General features: G+C 39.7%; 2 protein-coding genes and 1 long non-coding RNA gene across 4 annotated transcripts in view; 2 read left to right on the top strand and 1 right to left on the bottom strand.

Moving 5' to 3' along the window:
- The first annotated feature begins 4,162 nt into the window (after positions 1–4,162).
- LOC101482136 (uncharacterized) lies at positions 4,163–11,349 on the top strand. Its single transcript, XM_004576066.2, has 2 exons — positions 4,163–4,406; positions 7,706–11,349. Exons 1-2 carry the CDS (start codon positions 4,163–4,165, stop codon positions 8,689–8,691), a joined length of 1,230 nt encoding a protein of 409 aa, XP_004576123.2. The 3' UTR covers positions 8,692–11,349.
- LOC105940595 (uncharacterized) lies at positions 4,264–13,494 on the bottom strand. Its single transcript, XR_001167332.2, has 4 exons — positions 13,353–13,494; positions 13,108–13,222; positions 8,335–8,459; positions 4,264–4,380 (listed from the first exon to the last, which is right to left on the bottom strand). It is a non-coding gene; the product is annotated as an uncharacterized LOC105940595 (long non-coding RNA).
- A 49-nt stretch (positions 13,495–13,543) lies between these two features.
- Positions 13,544–26,476, top strand: part of LOC101482609 (piggyBac transposable element-derived protein 4) — a 14,127-nt gene continuing 1,194 nt past the window's right edge. The window contains exons 1-8 of one of the 2 annotated variants that reach the window (XM_076877105.1): positions 13,544–13,706; positions 16,714–16,975; positions 17,306–17,483; positions 17,613–17,842; positions 21,100–21,255; positions 21,596–21,804; positions 22,105–22,282; positions 24,098–26,476. The exon at positions 24,098–26,476 is cut by the window's right edge and continues 1,194 nt beyond it. In XM_076877105.1, the coding sequence (XP_076733220.1) occupies positions 16,729–16,975; positions 17,306–17,483; positions 17,613–17,842; positions 21,100–21,255; positions 21,596–21,804; positions 22,105–22,282; positions 24,098–24,234 (1,335 nt within the window). In that variant the 5' untranslated portion in view covers positions 13,544–13,706; positions 16,714–16,728 and the 3' untranslated portion in view covers positions 24,235–26,476. Of the gene's footprint in view, positions 13,707–16,713; positions 16,976–17,305; positions 17,484–17,612; positions 19,526–21,099; positions 21,256–21,595; positions 21,805–22,104; positions 22,283–24,097 lie in introns of those variants that run through there. The other variant, XM_004576067.3, reaches the window with a different exon arrangement.

Here is a 26,476-nt window from a genome sequence, read left to right as displayed (position 1 = left end):
TGTGGGGATGAAGAAGCTCAGAGAGGTAAGGCGGGGCAAGACTGTGTAGGCATTTAAAAACAAACATAAGAATTTTAAAATTAACTCTAAAAGACACAGGCAGCCAGTGCAGAGAGGCCAGCACGGGGGTTATATGCTCTCTTTTTCGAGTTCCTGTTAGGAGTCGTGCAGCCGCATTTTGAACCAGCTGCAGACGTGAGAGCAATGACTGACTGACCCCCACATAAAGTGAGTTACAGTAGTCCAGGCGGGAAGAAATAAAAGCATGGATCACTGTTTCAAGGTGCTGCCTCGAAAGAAAAGATTTTAGTCTTGCCAGTCGCCTTAAATGATAAAAACTGGACTTCACCACTGCTCTGATTTGGTTGTCCAATTTAAAATCACTGTCCAACTTAAAACCAAGGTCAGTAACAACAGATTTAAAATAGACTTCCAGGGATCCTAAAACAACAGAGGAGGACTCACAGGGACCACTGGGTCCAAACACCAACACTTCTGTTTTCTTTTTATTAAAATTTAAAAAGTTTCGAGCCAACCAAGCTTTAATGTCATCTAGACATGTCAAGAGAGGTTTTATGGAGATGGCATCCTTGCGTTTTAGTGTCAAATAAATTTGGCAGTCATCGGCATAACAGTGAAATGAGATCCCATGCCTTCTAAGGATAGAACCCAGAGGCAGTAGATACAGAGAAAAGAGCAGTGGCCCTAAAATTGAGCCCTGTGGGACACCACATGACAGAGGAGCAGAAGACGATTCGTAACCGAGAAGGCTGACAGAGAAAGTTCTATCTGACAAATAAGACCTAAACCAATTGAGTGCAGTGCCACCAATACCCACTACATCATGTAATCGAGAAATTAAAATATTGTGGTCTACTGTGTCAAAGGCAGCAGTTAGGTCAAGCAAGACAAGAACAACATGGTTACCAGAATCACATGCCAGAAGGATGTCATTAAAAACCCTTAGTAATGCAGATTCTGTGCTGTGAAGGGTTTTAAAACCTGACTGAAAAACCTCAAAGATTCCATTTTCATCTAGAAAATCTTTCAGTTGACTAAAAACAATTTTCTCTAAAACCTTGGAGACTAAAGGCAGCTTGGAAATAGGCCTATAGTTCGCTAAAACTGTGTGATCAAGGCCAGGTTTCTTAAGCAGTGGCTGTACTACTGCATGTTTGAAATTTGCAGGAACCACACCAGAAGACAGACTGCTGTTAATAATGTCAAGGACATACTGTTGTATACTAGGAAAAATTTCTTTAAAGAATTGTGGAGGGACAGGATCCCGTGGGGAACCTGTGGGCTTAATATGGCGAACCACATCCTCTAAAGAGGAGAGCGTCACAAGCTCAAACTGAGTGAAAACAGCAGCGCAAGGGACAGAGACAGAGGGGTCAGAGTCAGGAGCTGTGATAAGAGCCCTGATGATGACAACCTTTTCAATAAAAAAGTTCAGAAAATCATTGCAAATCTCAGGAGAAACTTCCAAACAGACATTCAAAGGAGTATTAAGAACAGTGTCAATGGTCCTAAATAACACACGTGGGTTATGACAGTTGGAAGAAATAATATTTGCAAAATATTCCCTTTTTGCCTCTTTAACAGTGTTCTGGTAGCGATGCCAGCAGTCTTTGAGAATTTGAAATGATACATGCAGTTTATCCTTTTTCCGCCGTGAAAAAAGGTTGCTGTCGAAAAGAGCTTTGAAGCACAAAAATACAGGACTTTTTTGTGTAAGGAGGGCAGCAACACACCTTTGATGGGTCTAGTCTGCTGTAAATGCAATAGAAGAAGGAAAGCGGAAGTGACGCGACTCTTACTATTTAGCAGCGTCTTCAGTGTCCGAGAGTTTAAGGAGAGACAAACTGCAGCCGAAGAAATCTCAGAAATTGAAAAGACATCAGTGAAGAGATCAGCAGACTGTTGGATATCCGAGATAAAGTCACACAGGTGTGTAAAACGGCGTCAATGAGCTAACGCGGGAATACGACTCCTGTAGGACCCTGATCAGAGCTCAGTTTGCAGGCTCAGATCTCAAACCAGCAAGGAGCTACGAGCTGTTTATAATAGGAATAACACGAGTTTCTCTCGCTCTCTTTTTAATGAAAACCTTTCAGCCCGAAGTTCAGTGAGACACGGGAGGGGCGTGACTAGTAAAAAGGCGGCTTTACACGTTTAAATCAAAGATACGTACAGAGAAAGTGGGGCAGGTCCAGATAGTCCTGAAATACCTCCTATTATGTCTCCTTATTCTAGCTACTTTTCCTCGACCTTGAAGGAAAGCGTAACGAGGCCGATTAAAGGTGTGAATGAGAATTAATAAGCACTTTAAAAGAGAAGCACAGTTCAGAGAGCTGCAGTGACTCCAGACTGTGCAAGACTACAAAACCCGCAGCTGGGTTCTTATAAACGAGGTTAACAAGGGGTTCAATATTCGCCATTTCAGCAATGTTTCTGTTATGTATTCAATAAATTATAATGCTGTATACGTATACATCTATACTTATATTTAATAGTCCTTTATTTATCCAGGTAAAAAATCTCATTTCAAAGAGAGTCCTGGCAAAACTCAAAAAACATGTACCACATAAGCACATAACAATTAAATCAAATACAATATCCTGTACAAACATGTGAAAAATATAGAGTAACAGATCATTAAGAGCAACCAGTCTAGACCAGTTAATGGCACTTGCTGGTTTCCCCTAGACTCTATAAGCAGGGAGTTTACCCAATGTGTTGTATAATATGTAATATGTTATGTGATTAGGTAGAGGATCTTAGGGGGTCTTTTTGTCCCTCTCGAGGGTTACTGCCACAGGGCTTAAATCTGGAACTCTCCACCATTTGACCCTAGAACTGATGAAGCTTCTCGGATGAGAGGTGAAACGTCTTCAAGCAACTTAAAGAAGTCCAGACACTTTTCTTTCCAAGCTCCTTAGACTATAATATGTAATATAAATTTATGCAATGTCATTTATGTAAATTTGTATAGATTATATTATATCTTATATACCTATTATGATATGCTATCTTATATTACAATGTGAATTTGAAGAGAAATTTATTTTGACAGTAGTCATAACAGCAATAAAAATAATATATTACTAAAAATGACACCACTGATGGTGAAAAAACAACCACATAACAGCAGTAACCTGTTGTGTATCTCTTATGTGTTTGTGGAGATGTGCATGGCTTCAGCCCCAGGTGTCTGACCAAGGTCAGAAACGGATTCCGGATGTCATTAAATTACAGTTTTTGTTACTCTGGGAGGAAGTTATTCTCTGTAATGTGATGTGTCATTACCCAGAGCTCATGAGCGACTAATGTGGAGATGGATGCGTAGGTGAGGGTGGGACCATAAACTGATGGCTTTGCTTTTACGCTCAGCTCTCTCATCACCACAACAGACATCAATGCACTGATGTCTGTTATCGGAGAGTGGGATTATGTCTGGAACCTATCTCAGCTGTCGTAGTGCAGGAAGCTTGGTACACCCTGGACAGGTCGCCAACCTGATGCAGGGCTAACACACAGAGACAGACAACCATTCTTACTCAGATTCTTGCCTATGGGCAACCAGTCACCAATTAACCTAACCCCACTAACTGCATGCCTTTGAAATATGGGAGGAAGCTGGAGTACCCGGAGAGAACCCACATGTACCACATAAGCGATATGGGATATGTTGTCAAAAAGAGTGTGTAATTGGCACGGGTAGATGCCTCAAAGCTTTGAGTAGAGCACCAAAACTTTCTCTATTATGTTACTCTTGACAGAGTCCTCACCATAAGTGTTTACAGTGGACCTGCACATTTTGCTGTTCCTCAGTAATACTGGTATTTGATGAAACATGGCAGAACTTAAATGAACTGTCTTTTCAGTTGTGCACACTGACTGAGCTAATAATGTGAAGATAAATCCAAATGAGAATATTGCAGCTGAAAGCTTTTCACTGCTGTTGCAGTACTCGTTAATACAAAAACCCTGTAAGATGTATCTCGCAAATATTTATAAAAAAACAATCTTATCATTCCTCCACTTTATTTATCGTTTTCATATTTTGTCTCAAAACATTTGTCACATTTGTGTTTCCCTGTCATCTCATTAGTAACCTTTTTGTTGTGTCCGTTTGTCCCTCAAGACCTCCCACAACAACATGAAGTGTGAGGAAGAGGAGGGTCTGGATGACCAGCAGGTCTGTAACCAGGAGAGAAATTCCAGTCTGAACAAGCAGAGCCCAGAGCTCCCACAGATTAAAGAGGAACAGGAGGAAGTCTCCACCACTCAGGATGTAGACTCGCTTGTAGTGAAGCAGGAGGCTGAAGGAATCATCGTCTGGACTGGGGAAGAGCGGCTCAGACTACTGGATACAATCTGGAAATGTGAAAAACATGACAAAGGCATGTAATATTCTTAGTAAAAACAAATATGACTCGTGTAGGATTCCAAACGAGACACCAAATTACTTTTACTTTTAGAGGTAGAGGATGAATTTAAGAGCCAAATGCAAGTATCATTATACCTCTATTATTATACCTTTCCTAAGATAACTCTATACTTTCTATCAGTCAGCTGATAAACTGACTTAAATTCTTAGACTGAAGAGGTGAGACTAGGTTTTAATGCAGCATTTTGTCCAAACTGAATACAATTCTTTGCTTACTGAAGCTGAATCATTTTTAAATTCTTTATATTTACCCACAAATGTTGCTAAAAGTTTAGAAAGAAACAATCTTGAGAATGTAAATAATGGTACAACCCAAAAATAACATAAAATGGAACTTAATTTATTCCCAGTTAGATGTTTGTGCTCAGTAAACAGAGATGGGCAATAACACGTTACTATAATCCGATTACTTTTTCAAGTAATCAAGTAAGGGATTACTATTGCAAAAAAGGTAATTAGATTACTGTTACTTTACCGTAAGCACGCTGCGTTACTGCGTTACTATAACCGTGATTTATTTATTTATTTATTTTTTTGCAAGAGTGTCTCATGACAATGACGTAAGCGAGTGTGACGTTTGTGGCAACAGCTGTGTGCAGATCAACAATGGATAATATATCGAGTGCAGGAGAGAGTATGAGCGTGCAGCGTTTGAAACGTGGAAGTACTGACCTTACTTACTAAAAAGTGACAAAAACATTAGCGTACGCTTTGCACTGCGTGGGAAGAAAACTTCTTTTTACAGCGAAAAAACCCCATAAACTTCCAAGAAAGCACCCAGTACACTACCACGTAATGGGAAATTCAGAGAAACTCGCGGATTCTTCCACTGACCGCTGCGGCACACCTGCACCACTTGCATTTATTTGAAAGACTCAGTACAAACACAAAAAATATTATATTTTTATGTGCTGGAAGGTGCAGAAAATAGGTTTAAATGTTAAAACAATTTTTTTTCCAGTCAGAGAATGTTGAATATAATTAAATTTTTGCTTGATGCATAAAGTTAAAAGATTAAAACTAATAAAACAAGTTTTAAAAAGAGACTTTTCCTTTTGATTACATTTTGTATGCTGGATTATGCAGAAAAAGTAGAATTGGGCTGAAAGATCTATCGCTTCATCACCTATTCAGGTTGTAAATCATGTTTTTAAAAAGTAACTAAGTAATTAATTACTTTTGAAAATAAGTAATCAGTAAAGTAACGGGATTACTTTTTGGGGAAGTAGTCAGTAATTAGTTACTGACTACTTTTTTCAAGTAACTTGACCAACACTGTCAGTAAACATAGTAAAAACATTGTTACTGCCTTGAAAACTCCAAGGATAGGAAATGTAATTCCAGCGAAAATAGGACAAGATTCAAATATTTTAATAACAAACAATAAAATGTTATGTTGCGTAGATAAATATTTTTTGTTTAATTCATCTTTTAACTTTTGAATTTTTGTTCAAAATTCTTTTTTTTTTTTTTTTGGAGTTAGTTTTATTCAAGTAAAACATCATTCAGTTTTGGTCATAATTTAGACATTTAAATTGTTTTAGTCTAGTTTAAGCTAACTAAATATCATAAAACTTTCATAGACAAAATCTAAAGTTGATTTAATTGACTAAACAATAAAGTGGTTTGTTGGGTTTTTACTGAAGAGTGTTGCTCCACATGGTTTGCAAAGCATCTTATTTTCATTGACATTATATCTGAAATGTCTCTGTGCATGTACTCTTCTCTGCTTCCTAAATGTTGAGATTTCGTCACATTTTGATTAGAAACTGGAGGTATGGGAGTTGGCTAAACCCACTCTCCGAACCTGTTTACCAGGTGCAGATTAAATGTGCACATCTAACGTCACTGCACAAGAAGATTACTTCTGATTGGATCACTTACAAACTTGTCCAGCCTTTCTAAACAAATGACATTGTTCTGATTGGATTGGAGAGCATTCACACTGTGTGCATAAATGCTTAACAGCTCTTTCATGTGGTGAACAAAATATGGGTTTGATCACTGCGTGCTGTAATGTGATCATATGCCTCCATCTTGACAGTGTAAAACTTTAGGTTCTGCAGCTCTTGGAATAAATATAACATTTTCACCAAGTGCTATTTTATATCTATTTAATCAAATACAAAAATGTATATTTCTAAATATAATCATAGTAGTCCTAACCAACTGGTATAGTAGTGGTGGACAAGCAGAGGACAATGGCCATAGTAATAAAGGTAGATAATACCAAGTGATAGCAACATCAGGATGAAGGAGAACGAGAAGCTTTGAGAAGCTGAAACATTGGTCTCAGTGGTAATGGAAGCACTCTGTGCAGTGACCTTCAAGCTAGGCGAGTGGCTCCCCGGAACAACATCCAAGATCTCTGTCCAGAACAATGCAGTCAAACATTGTTTGAACAGCGTATTTTGGCCATATCATAATTTTATGCATATTTTTAAACTTTGAGCTGTATAAACTTGAGTGCTTATTGGACTTAAGCATATCAGGTGATGTTTATTTGCGTAATGAGTGAAGGCGTGGTCTAAGGATGTCACCACTTTATAGAAATGTGTGCATAATTTTTAGGCAGCTTCTCTTCCTCAGGCAAAATGGGCCAAAAGAGAAATTTAAAAGACTCTTAAAACTCAAAAAATGTGTCCGGTCTTTCAGAGGGATGCAGCACTTTTGAAATTGCTCAAATATTGGGGCGTGACCACAGGACCATCAAACATTTTGTTGCAAAGATTTTTTTTTTTTTTTTAGAAGGCACTTTCTTCAAGCAGTGGTACGGGAAAAATCTGCATCTTTCAAGAAGACCATGAATTTTATGCAGGACAATCGCATGCATCGAAGTATTCCACTGAATGGCTAGCCTTAAGGATGAAAAAATAATGACATGGCCCCCTTCCTCACCGGACCTAAAGCCTATTGAGAGCCTGTGGGCCCTGCTTAAATGGGAGATTTACAGGATGGGAAAACAATACACCTCTCTGAACAGTGTCTGGGATGCTGTGGTTGCTGCTGCACAAGCGGTTGGTCATCAACAGATTAAGACGCTGACAGACTCCATGAATTGAAGGGTTATGACAGTTATTGAAAAGAAGGGTGGTTATATTGGTCACTGATTTTTATTTATTTATTTATTAATTTTTTGACACGGCAGAAATGTTTATATGTAAATTTTGAGTTGTTTTATTATTTTCATATGTTTAAAGTGAAAATAATCTTTTATCAGATGCGTTTTTTCTATTATGTTTGTCCCTTCAGACTTCCTGCAACAACATGTCTGTAAGCAAGAGGAGGATCTGGATGACCAGCAAGTTTTTAACCAGGGGGGCAACTTGAGTCTTGACCAGGAGGACCCAGAGCTTCCACAGATTAAAGAGGAACCAGAGGAACTCTGCACTAGTCAGGTGCTTGTGCTGAAGGTCGAGACTGATACCTTTATGGTGACTTCTACTTATGAGGAACCTGAACCAAACAGTGACCAGCTTCTTTCTTACAACTCTCCTGAACCAGAAAGTCGAGATGAGGATGAAAGTGAGCATGTAGACTCAGGATCAAAAAGAAATGCAAAGCCTGAGAAGAGAGGACATCACAGAAACAGTAACACAGCAGACGGCTGTCCTGTGTCAGAGAGTCAGTGTGAAACTGACACAAGTAAAAAGTCTTTAAAATGTGACACTTGTGGAAAAACCTTTGAATATAAATACAAACTGACAAAACACCAGAGAGTCCACACAGGTGAGAAGCCACATTCTTGTAGCACTTGTGGAAAAATTTTTAGTTACATGTCTGCGTTAAAAACTCACATGAGAAGTCACACAGGTGAGAAGCCATATTCTTGTAGCATATGTGGAAAAATATTTAGTTACCTGTCTGCATTAAAAACTCACATGAGAAGTCACACAGGTGAGAAACCACATTGTTGTAGCACATGCGGGAAAAGGTTCAGTGATCTGATGAACTTGAAATCTCATATAAGAGTCCATACTGGTGAGAAGCCATATTCCTGTAGCACCTGTGGAAAAAGATACAGTGATAGGACGAACTTGAAAACTCACATGAGAATTCACACAGGTGAGAAGCCATATTCCTGTAACCTCTGTGGTAAAAGATACAGTGATAGGACAAACTTGAAAACTCACATGAGAACGCACACAGGTGAAAAGCCATATTTCTGTAGCACCTGTGCGAAAAGATTCACTTATAGGATACAGTTGAGAAGACACATGAAAATCCATGTTTGTTAAAAGCTTCCTTCTTAGATAATGTTTGAAAGCTGTTAGGTGGAACAGTTTAATAGTGGAGCACATGTTCATGAGGAACCAAATCACTTCAAAGCCGGAAGGAAGCGCTCATACCATTTTCAGGTCAATATGGTATATATCCTGTCTAGAATAGTAATTAACTCTACTCTCTGAATTGTTTATTCCAATTGTTAGCCTTTTTTTGTATAAGGAAAACACTGATTTTACAGCCATCCATCCCTTTTATGGCACTTTTCCAGGGCCAAATGTTAGGGCAGTCTAGGCAGAGAATTATAGACATCACTCATCCCGACAACCTGCTTCAGCTCATTTGGGGGACACCAAGGCATTAGGTTCTAGGTTAGCGATAATATATAATTTCTGTAGTGTGGCCCGGGTCTGCCCTTGGGCCCCTTTGTGTTGGAACACCTCACCTAGGAAAAGCTCAGGAGGCATCCTATTCAGATGTCTGAGCCACCTCAATTGGCTGCATGCCACATTATTTTTATTATTTAAGTCGTGTACATAGAACAAGATACAAAGCCTTAAAACGTGTTAAAAACACAACAGCCTTGATAAACATGGAGCAGTTAGGATCTAAAAGCAGGGTTCATCACGTCATCACTTAAAGACCAGATGACAACAAGCCAGATACCCCATGCTCCTATGAGGATAAAGAGCTGGACCTGAACCTGTGGTTCGATTAACACAGTCATTTCTCTTGTACCCTGGCATAGATCTTTCCAGGAGTCAGAATAATGTGTTGCCTCTGTAATTGGAGCACATCTTCCAGTCCCCCCTTCTTAGGCTACCACTCCAGTCAGAGTTGTAGCCTTAGATTGAAAAAGCAGAGAGGTGTGTCAGCCAAGAAAGTGCCACAACATTCAGAGTGTTGAGAAACTCATGGTGAATCTCATCCACCCCAGCAGCCCTGCCACCAAGGAGTTGTTTAACTACCTCAATGACCTCAGCCCCAGTTACGGGCAAGTCATCCCCCTAGTTTCCAGACTCTACTTCATGTACAGAAAGCATGTCAGTGGGATTCAGAAAATCCTTCAGGTTGTCTATTTCTTGTTTCCTCAGTTCAAGTCAGCAGCACCCCACCCATACTATACACCATATGAGTACAGCACCACTTTGCCCTCCTGAGTCACTTGGTAGTTTGCCAGAATCTCTTTGAGGGAGATCAAAAGTCTTGTTTCATGGATTAACCAGACTCCTGCACCAGAGATTTTGTTTCAGCTTCTTCCAGAGCCACACTCTGCTTGGCCCAGTGGAATCTGTTTCCTTTGGAATCCCACAGGATAACCACAGGAGCTCTTTCAGTTTGACAACTCCCTTCACCTTGGTTATTCACCATCTGTACAGGGATTACCCCATAACAGGCAACTCCCAGCCATAGCTCTGTGCAGGTGCCTCAACAGTGAAGGTGCAGAACATGGTCCACTCAGACTCAATGTGCCCAGGCTTCCTCAGAAAACTGCTACTTGATCCATCTCACCACCAGGTGGTGATCAGTTGGCAGCGCTGTTCCTCTATTCACTCATGTGTCCAAGACCACCAATAAAACATTGACAAAATCTATCCTTGACCTTTGACCTGGGGTGTCCTAGTACCACATGCACTTATGCGAATAACTTATGCTCAGACATGGTGGTTGGCACAAAAGTCCAGTGACAAAACATCACAAAAAATCACACCCCTCTAATGTTCATGTCTACATGATATTGCACACTAAAGTCTAAAAATAGGAAAATAAATTGTCCAGATGTGTCACTTTCCAGCACCCCACCTACTGACTTTAATAAAGCTGGATATTCTGAACTGTCATTCACCTATAATCAGGACCAGGACCTGTTCCCTGACCCAAAGGTGCAGGGGAAAAGACACACTCGTCCACTGGGAAAACCCTATTGTACAGACAGTGAACTTGGTGGGATATTAGTATACCCATCCCTGCCTGTTGCCTTTCTGTGTATGGGGAATCTAGAGTTTGGAAGAGTCTGGAACGTCTCCAGCGCCTGAGCCATGCATTCAGGTGAACCTTACTATGTCTATATCCAGTCCCTCTCAATCTCATGCACTAGCTCAGATTTATGTCCTACCAGAGAGGTGACATTCTATTTGTCAACTTCAGTTTTCCTACCATGAGCCAGGGTTACAACTCCTGGAGCCTCTGCCCTTCACTGCGACCCAAAATGCATTGCACCCGCCCTCTACAGTGCTTTCTGCAGGTGCGGAGTCTGCAAGAGCCCCATGGGTTAAGGCGTGCCCACCAGGTGTTCTCTCTTAAGCCTCCTCCCTAGGCCTGGCATAGGGATAGGCACCAGTATCCATGTCCTGGGCAGGGTGAACTGGTCCCTTGTTTTTCCTTGCTTCAAAGGGGTCACCTAAATCGCTCATCGCTGGCCCCTCACACAGGGACAATTTGCCTGGGAGACCCTACCAGGGTCAAGCCTCTGACATCATAGCCACTGTGATCACTGGGACAAACAAGCCCGGCTAATTTTACATTTGTCTGTATTTGTACTTTTGTTATTCTTTTAAGTTGTAGAGGTGATACTAAAAACATATAAAACAGCTTAAAACAGCTGTAGATTGAAGTTCTTAATCGTTTTTACTAAACTAAGCTTTGTTGTACAAAATAAAGCATGAATTTTATTTGGCTTGTTGCTTTTGTTTAATAGCCTAGATTTCTCTGTCATTCAATAAAGAGGTTTTACTACACAGGAGTAGAAGCTGTAAATTGACACACACAAGACAAATAATATTGAGTCATTATCAATTCATATGTTGTGATGTAGGCTTAAATTTCAATATGCACTTAAAAGTTATGTTTATAAAGTTTACATAAAACCTTAAATAAATCTTTTTGAGACCAACTCTTTTTCTGAACTGTGATCTCTAAGACAGGTGTGTCCAAACGTTTTGCAAAGAAGGTCAGATTTGGTGAGGTGAAAATGTGTGGGGGCCCACCATTCAGCCTGACATTCTTTGAACCATTAGTATTAAATGCAAATTACGTATTGAAATGTTTTTTTAATTTGAAAATGGCATAGTTATCATGTCTTCACATAAACACAAATAAATTCAAACAAGTTTTTATCCACATACAATAAAGAAAAAGTCTATCTGGGGAAAAAAAAACTTCAGGAAGATTAAACGTATCTGAGTTTGTTTTTAATATTAAATATTATTCACTATTAAATGCTCCCTGTAAACTGCTGGATTCAAAACGTGAGCACAGGCATATTGTAACAGTGACTGAATCAGTGGATCACTCGCTCTTCTTTTTTTTAAACTGACAATCAAAGAACAAATATATATTATTTGATTTTGAATTGCCTATCAAAAGGAAATAGTACTTGTTTTGATTATTTCAATTTTAGATTTGGATCAAAAATATGAAATGTAAAAAGGGCTGCTGGAACAAATTTAATTTTAAAATTCAATTTGTCTGCTTTACGAGACCTGGTTTCATTGTCCATTGGAAAATTAAAGAATTAATGATACACTGATTGAAAAGAGTCTGTGCATATTCAAAATTGGGGTTTTGATCATCAGAAAAAAGAATAGAAGTATGAAATAAATTCGCTGATATTTTAGAATTTATTCACCTCAGAAGACCAAACCAATAGCCTGCATTAATTTGAAAGGTGATACAGAGATCTCAATTACATTGAAAAAGCCAGGTCTTACTCAAAGACAGTGGTTTTATGTTACAGAGGTGACAGTCGGTTAGTCTTTATCTCTATTTTAAGAATAATTTCTCACACAGTACTCTGTAGTAGTAGTAGTAATAATAATAATAATAATTTATTATTGCACTTTATTTGTGGGCACCTTTACTCAAGGTCCTTACAAAGCATAGAAGACAAACTCATTCTCAGGATCATGTTATCTTCGGACTCTACTGCAGAAGAGTATCAAATAAGTTTTCGCAAAATCCGCAGACAGTTACTGCTTGGTTTCTTTAGGAGTATGAAACTGTGATTTACTGTTTACTTCTGTCAGATCAGTAACACCATCTGAGCCGGTTCTAGACAGGCGAGGGGGCAGAGAGAAATGTGAATATTAACAAAACTTTAAAAAGTAGGCCAAGTTACAAAGAAAAAGGCAATAAATCAAGTCTTGAAAAATAAAACTGAAAAATAGAAATACAGAATAAAAAAAAATCTCCATCCAGATCTTTACAACCAACAACATAAAATCTATCTTAATTAAATGGCCTAATTCTCAAATAAATTTGCAAAATAAAGTATGAATAAAATAAGACATTCATTTCATGGAAACTCAAATTAACAGAGTCACATTAAACGCCTGCCGTAGCGTTCTTCACAGCTGCACTTCACCTTAAAGGTAGGTTGATAAATTGCATTTAGCTTAACCACAATACTTTCACATGTGTTCTTTATATACCTGAGTCCAGCTTCAAGGCGGTGGCAAGAGTCAAAACCTGCGGTCCACCCACTTTAGGCACAGTCCGTGTTGAGCGTTACTTCCGCTACACCAAGTTTAAAACAAAGTCTCGCAACTAAAGGAAAAATTAAAAAAATATTTAAAACAAATACAAAATTAAAACATTAAAATAATTCACTGTCAGTTACATTGTGACGATAGAGATTGGCTGCATAATTTTGCTCTGCTCTGATTTGCATACTAACAGTGCTGGGGTGAGTGGGGCAGCCTGCGCACAGAGCACGGAGGGAAACAACTAACAAGACATGAAACCCATTATCTCATCATTATCTTTATGAGACCCGCGATGTAAAATGAAACAGTGCTTAACTTGAATCATTGGGAGGGCGCTAGTACAAGTTTCCGACTAGCCTGCCGGAAACACAATGAAGAAGAAGAAGAAGAAGAAGAAAAACGGAAGTGACGCGGTGTTATCGCTGTTCGGCGCAGTAGAATTTACGGAGAGACTTGGTGCAGCAGGCGATGAAATCTAAAACCTTACTAAAGCTCGATGAAGAAATCATCCGTGAATGCAGACTATTGGATATCTGAGATAACAGGTATGTAAAACTGTCATGTTAAAAGATCCTCTACGAAACGTGTATCCTACGTCTTTCCCTGCAGGACTTATGAACGACAACCACTGGTAAAAAAGAACGCTTGAGCACAAAGGCGGGAGTTTTAAAGAAAAGCGAAGATATGTTTTTAGATTTACTCACCGTCTACTATGGCGTTATTTTTGTGCCACTCGTCTGAGCGCACGTAAAAAGAATTTGCCAGCACGAGTGTTGCTTTTTGAGGAAAAACTTTTTTTGAGCGAAGAAAGGCTAACTTTTAGCGAACAAAATTCACTGCTGCGTGCAAAAACTTATTTCAGTGTTTGCTTTTATCCATTTACACAGCCCCTCGCTCAGTATTTGCTTTTGCTCAGATCTCTGCGGACCTGCAGATCTGTAAGGCCAAGGGACTGTGCGCACCGCGCTCCCCCAATAACAGGAAGTAGTGTGGAGACAAAGCACGCAACGGAATTGAAAACGTAGAAAAAGAGAAAAAAACATTTGTTTTTACCCAGTTACATAATTTACATTTCGCCATTTGTGTGTGTGTGTGTGTGTGTGTGCGTGCGTGCGCGCGCGTCACACACGTGTGAAGGGGTTGTATTGTGATGTGGATATGTGGGGTAAACGACTATCTTTGAGCAGAAATGTCTAAACCGGTGAGGTGATTTCAGTAGGCACATGATGGGCTGAGCCAGGGTCTCCCAATGCTTTCACACAAAATCTCTTATGATAATGACTAGGGCTGCCACGATTAGTCGACTAGTCACGATTACGTCGACTATCAAAATCGTCGACGACTGATTTAATAGTCGACGCGTCATTTGAAGCTTTGTAAGATCCCAAAAGCAGGAATAAGTAGCAGGATTTAAGAGTGTAATAACGGACTGAAACAGAAGATGGCAGCACTGCATGTACAAGGATGCCAGCTTCCGTTAAACCCCGAAGAAGAAGAAACTGTGTCCCAGAATTCATAGCGCGGCCCAGCGCAGTTGTCAACAATGGCGGCAGCTAGTTAGTTTTAATATTACTCTTATTATTCTTTCTGGGTCACAAAATAAACGTTTAACATATTTTCAGGCGAGAATGTAGCTGTGTAAACCTCAAATATCTGCTCAGTTTATCAAGACACCACATATTTTCAAAAGCGCTCCGACGTTTTCGGAGACGTCTGTTACCCACTAGCTCGATAGCTAGCCGGGGGCCATGAGAGCACCGGACTCCCGGCAGATCGTTTTCAAACCCACCGCCCTACTCAGGTTAAACATATACAAGTCACTTAGATAACTTAAAAATGTTATTGTTTGGCTTTTTTCAGTATTTTATTTGTTCCTGAGTAAATCGGCTGAGTTTATTAAACTCCACCGAAACAATCTGCACATTTAATTAGAATTCAATTAACTATCATCTTGTCTTTATTTTTAGTTAGCACAGACCTTAAACACTTAAAGCTGTAAGCTAATGATAGTTATATAAGAGCAGATGCTGCTGGTGCAATAAGCTGTACTTTTACGTTCAATGGATGATGATCTGATTAGTCGACTAATCCGGTGACTAGTCGACTATCAAAATAATCGTTTGTGGCAGCCCTAATAATGACCCATAGCCTTTTTTTTTCACACCATGGCTTGTCAATGATCATTGACTCACTTAAGTAGTCCCTAAAGTGGGTCAACGATCCTCTTAATGGACAGCTCCCACTAGGTTTTAAATACCTGGGACTAAGGCTGGGCCATATCATACCATTCACGGTAATACTGGTATAATGTTGGGCAACGTTAAGAAGCTGCAACTGAATTCTGGTTGTGTTTACTGACCTCGAAACGATTTTATGTGGTACACGGCGCTCGAAAATGTGTCAAATGTTTTAGTACAACTTTGCTAAGCTATGAACCCGCACCGCTTGATGGATTGTCGAAGCATTACGGCATCGTAAGCAGGAGCCTTGTGGAGTGATACGTGCTGTGCTTCACAATGGGCGATGTATTGAGTTTTAAAATATATCGATATATTTTTATATGAGATGTGACAATATCGTTTATATCAATGTAGTCTATGTTACTTGAGCCGCAAATTTGGCTCTCTTAGGGCTGGGCGATATGGCCTAAAATCCATATTGCGGTACTCCATCCCCTTCAGGTCCCAAAGTCAAAGGAACACTGAGAGTTAAAAACAGTCTAAATTCTTTCATCTTTAATAAAATGATCAGCGTTGCTGCTTTACCGGGTGTAACAATTAAGTTACACCATGAAAACAGAAGTTATTAAATTTAACGGAGTTACAAGTTAACTGGAAGTTAGCTCGCTAGTTTCCACCTAAACATGACATGACATATTCTGACTGAGAGATTTTTGAAACTAATTAAAACGTACAGCTCTGCTACCACTTCCAACATAAATGAAGACAGAAAACTAAGCATTATTATTTAATAAATGCTGATAATTTATTTCTGAGTATTTATTTCTTGTACATCTGTGCTGTATGTTAATAAAAGTGCCTGTGTGAGATTTGGGACGCAGTTTTGACTAAGAACTCTCTTTTTGTTCTTACTTTATGGCTTTAAAAAATATCGAGATATATATATCGTATATCGCCATCCAGCTAAAGAATATCGAGATATGAATTTTGGGTCATATCGCCCAGTCTTACTTGAACATAATATTACCGTATTGTGTCTGTATAACCTCTTTTTGCGTTTTGTGGATATTATACATGGTTATGCTGAGGATATGTCGGCTAATTTCCACTGGAAATGCCTTTTGGTGAAACTGTCAGCAAGGAATTTGCATTTGCACTGTTAAATTTTTATATAACTTTAACGCACATAAAAACAGCTGCTTGTTTAAGTGAAAATACATTGATGGGTTTTTTTTTTTTTTTTTTTGCACTAATAAAGTTGTGAGCAACATGCTCACAGTGTACAGACTTGCTAGAATATATTTGCTCAGATGTGCCTTCACATCTGTCATCATATTAGTAACCTTCTTGTTATGTCCCCTTATCATTTAAGATCCCCTACAGCAATATGAAGTGTGAGGAAGAGGAGAGTCTGAATGACCCGCAGGTCCATAACCAGGAGAGGAACTTTGGTCTGAGCGAGGATGGTCCAGAACCACAGATTAAAGAGGAACAGGAGGAAGTCTGCACCGGTCAGGAAATAGCGAAGGTTATAGTGAAGCAGGAGTCTGAAGAAATCTTCGTCTGGACCGGGAAAGAGCGGTTCAGAGTCCTGGATAACATTTGGAAACGTGAGGAAGACTTGCACTGCACAGGTATATAAAACTTAAAACAGTCTTAATAGGGAAAATATGATTGATGTAGGATCGTGTAGTGGATATATAGTGCATTTACCTCTTGGTTGAGCCCAGGCTCATAGTCAGGCTCACCTTAACCCGAGAACGCTTTTTCACTGTTTACAACAGTGTGTGAAATATACTGACTACACTTATACGGTTTTAACAAAATAATGAGCCAGCAGGCACGGCCCCTTCTGCTTATTGTGTTATGACAAAAATTTACATCATCGGGACCCAAGCAGACCTTAGAAAGCATTAGAAATATACAGCCCACACTCACCACAGACTTTTTGCGCTCTCCCACAGGTCCGGACACACACGATATTATCAAACTAGAAGAAAATGGACCCCTCAAACACGAAGATTCTGACTCTGTAACAGTGCCGGACGAAGATGGGTTTTCTGTCCACTCCTCTGGGCTGGACTCTGCTGATAGTGATGATGAAACTGACTTGAGTGAAGAAATGTATCCATACTATGACACGTACGTATACATTTATGAAATATTGTTTGTTTCTGAGTTAGAGAAAATAACTATGCAGCATTAAATATACATCATTATATTATTCTCATGGTGAATTCTTCTAACATTGTGCAACTTCTTTGTGTGAAGTGATGATGATTATGAGGAGGAGGAAGAAGAAGAAGAAGAAACCGAAGCCGCCACTACTCTGGTTGGAGGCAGAAGAAGATTAAGGAGTCAGAGGAGTTGGCCTTCAGCAAACAAAGCCAAGCGCTCTAGGTCAGAGCCACTCTCTGGTGATGCAGCTGCCTGGAAAAGTGAAAAGGACCCCGACAACTTGCCACACCCCCTGCCACATTTCCTGCCCACGAGAACGCCAGGTATCCAACTACCTCTTTCAGAGTATCTGACCAATCCATCTCCATCTAAGCTCTTCAAGATGTATTTTAACTGGGCCGCTGTCAAAACACTGTGTGCAAACACAAACAAAAATGCAGCAAAAAATATTGCTGCAGGTAAAAAGTTCAAATGGGCTGAGCTCACAGAGGCTGAACTCTATCGCTACATTGGCCTGACACTGTACATGTGGATTCTGAAGCTGCCAAATATCAGGAATTTTTGGCGTGTCAGTTCCATCTTTTATGCGCCGTATCCTAGCAAGGTAATGTCGAGAACCCGGTTCCTCCTCATCACCTGGAACATTCATATGAGTGACCCTGCTGAAGATGAACTCAACGACCGCAAAAAAGGCACCGATGATTATGACTGCCTGCACAGAATACGCCCCCTGTATGACAGTTTGCGGTTAGCTTGCAAAGCGGTGTACCATCCCCAGAAAAACCTCTCTGTGGATGAGCGCATGGTACCGACCAAAGCCAAAACTGCCCTAAAGAAAAACATGAAGCAAAAAAAGAGGTGGATAAAATTTTTTGTGTTGTCTGACAACACGGGGTACATTTTTGACTTCAAGGTTTATACAAGGAAGTCCACTCTGGCAACCGGGAGGGGCCTGTCATTTGATGCAGTGGTGTCTCTCGTCAACAAAAACTGCCTGGGATCTGGATATCACATTTACTGTGATAAGTTTTATACCAGCCCAGCACTGTTCCGCCACCTTCACGACCTGGGGTTCGGAGCATGCGGCACATTTCGGGACACGAGAATCGGCACCCCAAAAACCAAAGATAATTCCTTGACCAAAGAATCTCCAAGAGGGACAGTCAGGTGGATCAGAGAGGGAGCCCTCATTTTCATCAAGTGGATGGACACAAGGGAGGTGAGTGTGTGCTCCACCATGCACACTGCCTTCTCAGGGGACACTCTGAAAAGGATGTGTAAGGTTGGTGGAAAACGCAGAGTAGTCGAGGTGCCGGTGCCATCGGCTGTGAAAGACTACAACAGCTATATGGTGGGAGCTGACCTGTCAGACCAGCTGATTGGCTACTATTCCTCATGGAGAAAGAGCAGGGCGTGGTATGTGAGGGTGCTATATCATTTCATTGACATTGCTGTAACAAACAGCTACTTAATCAGCAAGGAGCTGTGTGGCAGACTGGAGGAGCAGCCTGTGAAGCACCAGGCCTTCCTGGAACAGCTGATAACTGAGCTCTGTGAGGTTCCCCTACAATTGGTCCCAGAGAGGTATCAGCACATCCCTGTTGCCATTGTTGAAGGGGCATCTGGCCATAATAAAGCCTCAAAGGGGCGAAGGAAGTGCAAACTGTGTCGGAAGTGCACTCCGTTCATGTGTGAGGCATGTAGAGTGGCTCTGTGTGTTATCGTTGACAGGAACTGTCACAAGCTGTATCACAACTCCTTAAAGGGTACTGAAAATTAAAATTTGACTTCATGCTTCTCTGTATACAAGTTTCCCTGACACTTAAAACTTTGATTACTGTTGAAAATTGTTTATTTTGATATATTGTAACTTTGCAAATGTTTCACATGTACATTTTGTTTTAGTTTTTAATGCTGTTAATGCATTTAAAATGATTGCATCTCAAAAATGAAGCTATAAACATACTAGCAATAAATTTCGAGAGCTTCAAAAGGATTCTGTGACAATTTTCTTTTTCCATTTATAATTTTGAGGCACACAGCTATAAAAAAATTGTATGTAGAAAATTGCATCTTCATAAAAATCTGTTTTTTGGGCTTATTGTACTTTACCCATTTATTAGTTACTAAGAACTTATTACATATTGAATTTGGGAAATGAAGGTTATAATTATGTAGCCAGCTGAAATGGCACATTTCACACAGCATGTAAAAATACAAGGATAAGCTGTAGCAGACTTTATGGGAGATCACAACTTGGAACCCTCTTACCATCTGTAGACCAAAGAAGGGATTGGTCTGTAGGCCTGGATTAGTTCCACAAGTTACCATACCAGCGTATGTGAATGACCTTCATAATACTGAAAACCCAGGTTTGAACTTGAAGTTAACTCGATCAGCCTCAAATTTAGCTTCAAAGTACAAACTTGTGATCACAGTATCTGCAGCTTCTGTGTTTTAGTTGATAGTTGCTATGATAACTTTCTTTACCCTTAAAAAAAAAAACTCTGGCAGACTTGGAGTTAGCTGAAAATTAAACTTTGTAACAAATTCAAATCATTAAACTAATAAATAATGTCTAAAGATATATTTAATTGATACTATGTAATTTAATTAAGACAATAGAGGCCCTATGGCATACATACAACGACCAAGAAAAAACAAATGAATTCAGTTTTATTTATTTAGCGCCAAATCATAGTAACTGTTGCCTCAAGGTGGTATATATTGTAAGATAAAGACTCCACAACAATACAGTGAGTGAAAAAGAACGTGCATCATGGAAACCCCCGGTAGCCTAACTGCATATTGCAGAATATCTTAAGGCAGTATGAAGGGTCACGCAATCCAGCCCTAATATTTGATTAATATGCACATTGAAGGACATATACTCTTTGAAAATACCTTCAAGATTCCTCAGTGCAACTAGAGGGCAAGGTAATACCATCCACAGTAATAATCTGGTTTGGTACCATATTCCTAAGATTTTTAAGGGGCAAGTACAATAACCTCAGTTTTATATGAACTGAGCAGCAGAAAATGCAAGGCCATCTAGGTCTTCATGTCTTTAACACATTCCTGCAGTTTAACAAATTGGTGTGCGTTATGCCATCTTTGCCTTCTAATGATATTGCCTATAGGAAGCATGTAAACAGAATTGGCCCTAGCACAGAACCCTGTGGAACTCTCCATTTACACGAACAAATTGGAGTCTATTAGAGAGAGAGAATTCAAAACACTGAAGCGCTGTAGCTGTTTAAGTAAGTTAAATAACTACAGCATGTTCTAATCACTGTAATAAAATACTATGGCCAATAGTATTGAATGCTGCACTGAGGTGTAGCAGGACATGAGTCCACTGTCAGGGACGAAAGAAGATCATTTGAGACCTTCACTAAAGCCATCTCTGTACTGTGATGGGCTCTGAAACCTGACAAAAAGTCTTCAAATAGGAAATTCCTCTGTAGATGACCGAATCCCCCAGGTATAGTATATTGTAATGTTTAGTGTGTGTGAGGAAATGAACCTTTGTAGATAAATTTTATGTAAGCTTTTATTTTTTAAACATTTTTCTGAACAGCCTCCACCAGTTTGCAGTCTGCCTCCCAACCCACTACTAGCAACCATCACGATGCCCTGGCCAGCTACCGGCTCCTTTCACCGCTCCAGCCCAACACACCAACCTACACAACTATACAACCTCCCCAGCAAATAGAGTCTGCGTTGAATAATGAAAGTATGCTTTGATTAAATTAGTTTCATCACAATTTCATTGTAATTTTACCATCGAAACACTAATTTATGTTATTAAATATCATCTTATTTTGATTTTTTAGATTCCAGAGACTCTGTGAGTCAACTTTTAAAAGGCAAATTCTAAAATGTGGTACTTTGAAATTTTACATAGGATTTCATCTACATGCAAAAGGGATAAACTTGTAAACAGTTTGACCTGATTGAACTACTTAAACTTGAAATCAAAATGTGAAACCATAACTTATGGATATAGTTGTTTTTTTCTCATCACAATGCTGATTTGGTTTATCACAAGCCAGTTTTATTGTTCTTCTTAACAGATGCAGCCTTCCAAAAACTGCTAACTATGGTGACAGAGCTGACCAGAGAAGTCAGGGACCTCCGTGAGGAGTTCAGAGCCTTCCGTCAATCCTGCAGCAATGAACCTGTTGATGCTGGCGTTTTGCCTCTGGATTTGCCTTTACATAATATGGATGAGCTGAACAATGCAGAGGCAACTCTGCAGTTACCGGAAGCAAATAAAACAATGGTAGGTACTTAAAGCTTATGTAACTTTTGTAACTCAGAACTTTATAAATTGTCCAATTTGGTTCAACTTCTTAAAATTGCCTGCTGCTGTATGTCCTGCTTGAATATACATCAACATGCTATCATCGGAAGATCCAACAAATAGGAATTAACCAAAATATTTCCTATTATCTCTGGAAAATTAAGCATTGGGAAAAAAAAACATTGTCTCTTTCAATTATTTCATATCAACTCACAAGCATATTCATACACATTTAAAACATAAGTCACAATAATTCAATTTTTGAAAATATTTTGATAGGTGAGACGCTTTTCTTTGATTGGAGGGACCACACTGGAGGTGCGAGTCCGTCGTATACTAGCCTATGCCATTACAAATGAGCTGGCCTCTGGACTTAACTGGACTGGGAGAAAAAATAAGGACCAGACCAAGCAAAAAAGGGCATTTAAAGAGACAGTGCTCTGCAAGTGCATCTTTGGTAAGTTTTATTGTTTATTGTAGTTTTATGAGCCTTCAGTGAACCAATAGAGTGGATCAATTGAAGTGCTACATGCATCTGTCATTTCCTGTGTCAGGTCTTTGCTAGATTTTTTGCCTCTTTCTTGAGAACATGACTTTTATGTCCTGTTAACCTGGAGATAGTGTTTTAGGTCTTCCACTTCTTTTGTCCTCCATTTGTTCAGTTTCTTCCCTTTTTTTTAAGGATACCTGGCACACAATGCTAAGACGTGCCAAATTTGCAGCTAATAGCTCTGTGGGAATCACCTTGTTGGTAAAAAAAATTCTAGTTATGTCCATCACACTGGCATTTTTCATGATTCAGCTTGACAGTTTAATTATGTATTTGGGACCGCTGAATTGGAGTGACAACCAAAAATTTCTTTGGACAAGCCAAGCCGCAAATGCTGAGCTTTCAGCTAATAACACTCAGAGTTTCTTGAAGTCTCTTCACAGGCACCTTAAAGCCCACCAACATCTCACGTTAGCTGATCTCAATAGGTAACATAATAGGGTGAGGCAAGGTCTCACAATGGTTTCACCTGAAACCTCTGCTGATAATGACACACCCTTTTTCACACCTTGATAAAGTCACCTTTCATGTGATGAGATACATGATCATTAGTGGGTTCTTGACCCTCTTAAAGGACTGCTATCACCAGGGTTTTAGTACTTGGGACTCTCCAAAGAATATTGAAAGACCGGAAACTATGACTGCGAACAAAACAAAGTAGTGTGGCACCTTGGAAGCAAAAAATAAATAAATTTGGCAGACTTATTTCTACCTTAGCCCAGTCCTCGTTGAGGGATACAGGAAAATGCTTAGGACAATGTGTGTAATTTCAGGCCCCATGTTTAGTCCTGCAGCCAAGCAGATCATGAAATATAGCACACCGGTGAACAAAGTGAGGCAGTAGCTTGCTGATTTCAGCCTTGTGACTTTCATGTTAATCAGCCTACTAGTTTATAGCAGCGGTCCCCAACCTTTTTTGTGCCACGTACTGGTTTAATGTCAGACAATATTTTCACAGACCGGCCTTCATGTTGTCGTGGATAAATACAACAAATTAAAATGATATGACCAAGACAAAAACTGTGGTATTTTGTAAATATAATAATAAAATTCAGCAAATTCACAGTAAAATTGCGCAACTTTATTAGCAGCGTCCTCCTGAAATGCGCCAACAACATTGAGAGTAACATCATCCTCTCCGCCCCTTAATGCTCTCTGGTCACTATGGTAACCTGTAAATATTTCTTTCAAAATAAGAGACACAACTATAACACGGGAAAAGACCCAGGGTAACAGAGTTAACGATTAAAAAAAAAAAACTAACCCTAAACCCTATTCATAAATTTCACATCCGGGCCTCTGTTACCGGTCCGTGGCCCGGGGGTTGGGGAACGCGGGTTTATAGGCTTTCTCCCTGTTTTTTTAAACAATGTCTTTTTTATTAAGAGGTTTCCTTTTGTACACATAAACATCAACATATATATTATACATATAGACAGAAAGAAAAGAGAAGGATTACAGATGATCTGTACATTGAGGTTAAGTAGTACATTTAAGCTGTGAAATGAGTCCAAAAATGTATCTTCGGCTGTGAAATAAAAGAAAGGAAAAAAAAAAAGGAAAAAGGGAAAGAAAGAGAAAAAAAAAATAATATAAACAAATGTATAATATATCCCAAAGTATTCTCCCTGTTTTTTTTACAAGAGGTTGTTCATATTTAAGCTCTAATTGGGCCTCTCTTTTTTTTCTCTTTATTTTTTTGCTTATTTGTTTTTGCCCTAGATGGCCTGACTCAGCAGGTGGGGGTAAATGCAGTTTCTGAGTTTGCCTTCGCCCAAGCAGTGCAGAAATGGCTCCGCTATGCTCCCGATCGGATGGGTGGTGCAGGACGCCCGATATCCAGCCCCATCCCGGAGTAAACTAAAAACAGTGACTTGTAAGTCACTGTTCGCCATCAAGCCCCACCCTCAACAGAGCAATCGAAGTCACATTGCCCAGCCTCGCCCCCCTTAGTTCCTTCTTACCACCTTCATGCTCTGTCTCCGCAGTCTGATGTGTGATGTGTGAAGGGTCCGGGCTGCGAGGATTATGGCAGTGGTGACTTTTCCCAGGAGAAGCTGGGACCCTGTTTACTAGAAGGTTTTAAAATCTCTGTACTTTTAGGTGACAGAAGGAGACATGTGGCCTGGTCAAAACACAGAGAGCTGCACTCTAAAAGATCTTTAAACATAGTAAACATACCTTGTGTGCCACAGACTGCTCCCAAACACGAGGGGACAAGTAATGCCTCTAAAACACTTAAGTTGGCTTTATTAAACGTTAGATCTTTAGCTGGGAAAACATTTTTAATTAATGATTTAATCACTGAGCACAGCCTTGATTTTATGTTTTTAACTGAAACTTGGTTGGACCAAAGTAACAGTGGAGCTGTTCTCATCGAGACGACCCCTCCTAACTACAGTTTTATCAGTGAGGCCAGGGTGAGCAGGAGAGGAGGAGGGGTCGCTGTCTTATTTAATGAATCATTTCAATGTAAGCAGCTATCTCCTGGAAGTTTTCAGTCTTTTGAATATGTGGCTTTACAGCTGAAGGCCCCATCCAAAGTTGTGTTTCTTAATGTTTACAGGCCTCCCAAATACTGCACAGACTTTTTTAATGACCTCAGTGAACTGCTGTCTGTGATCTGTGTTGATTTTGACTGTGTAATTATTGTTGGGGATTCTAACATCCATGTGGACAACCCTCAGGACAAAGGGACTAAAGACCTGAGTAACACTCTGGGCAACTTTGGGCTGACTCAGCATGTAACAGAGGCCACACATAATAGAGGACACACTCTTGACCTACTGATCTCCAAAGGCCTGAGCATTTCAAAGGTTACTGTGTCTGATGTGGGCGTGTCTGATCATTACTGTGTTTTCTTTGAAAGTAAAATCTCAGCCCACATAAATATATCAACAACAGTGATCACAAAACGGTGTATAACTGAACACAGTAGTGCAATTTTAACCAGGTCTTCCCATTAACACCTGACCTGTCCAGAGGGTCAGTCAATGAGCTCGTCAATAGCTTCAATGCTAACATGTTAAATGTAATGGACACTATTGCTCCCATTAAGGTGAAGGTTATCTCTGGAAGGAAAAAGTCTCCATGGAGAAACTCCACACTGGTGAAAAATGAAAAAAGAGAGTGTAGGAAAGCTGAGCGCAGATGGAGAAAAACAAACCTCCAGGTTCATTATGACATCTATAAAGAGAAACTTCACAATTATAATTTACAACTGAGAAGTGCAAGGAGGTCCTACTTCTCTGACATCATCACTAAAAACAGCCATAATGCTCGGGTCTTAGTTTCTACAGTTGACAGGCTAACAAACCCTCCTGTGTCAGTGGCAGCTGAACTTCATTCGACCATGGCCTGCAATGACTTTGCCAAATTCTTCACAGAAAAAATCCAAAAAATTAGACAAGCAATTGGTACATCAACAGCAGATCCAGGATATGTACTGTGTCCACCAAAAAACTGTTTAAACACCATGAAACAGTTTCACCCGATTAACAGCAAAGACCTGGAGGACATCTTAGGTCAACTGAACTCCTCCTCCTGCTGTTTAGATGTCCTGCCAACAAGTTTTTTCAAAAAGGTCTCAAAGACTTTAGAGTCAGACCTGTTACAGATCGTCAACTTTTCTTTATTATCAGGTGTGTTTCCAGAATCACTAAAAACTGCTGTAATAAAACCTATACTGAAAAAGGACAATCTTAACAAGACACAAATGAACAACTACAGGCCGATCTCAAATCTCCCATTTTTAAGTAAGATCATCGAAAAAGCAGTTTCTCAACAGCTCAGTTACTTCTTAAAACAGAATAACTGCTATGATGCCTTCCAGTCAGGTTTTAGACAGAACCACAGCACTGAAACCGCTCTGACCAAAGTGTTTAATGACATATGTCTGAATACAGACAGTGGAAAAATGTCAGTCTTAGTTTTACTGGATCTCAGTGCAGCATTTGATACAGTTGACCACAACATATTACTCAAACGACTGGAGAACTGGGCAGGTCTTTCAGGAACTGTACTAAACTGGTTCAAGACATACTTAGAAAACAGGAAATACTTTGTATCAATAGGTAACTTCACATCTGAGCAGACAAGTAT

This window comes from Maylandia zebra, linkage group LG18 (assembly GCF_041146795.1).
Source record: "Maylandia zebra isolate NMK-2024a linkage group LG18, Mzebra_GT3a, whole genome shotgun sequence".
Taxonomy (NCBI): Eukaryota; Metazoa; Chordata; class Actinopteri; order Cichliformes; family Cichlidae; genus Maylandia; species Maylandia zebra.
Note: the sequence above shows the minus strand (reverse complement) of the source record. Positions and strands in the feature narration are given on the sequence as shown.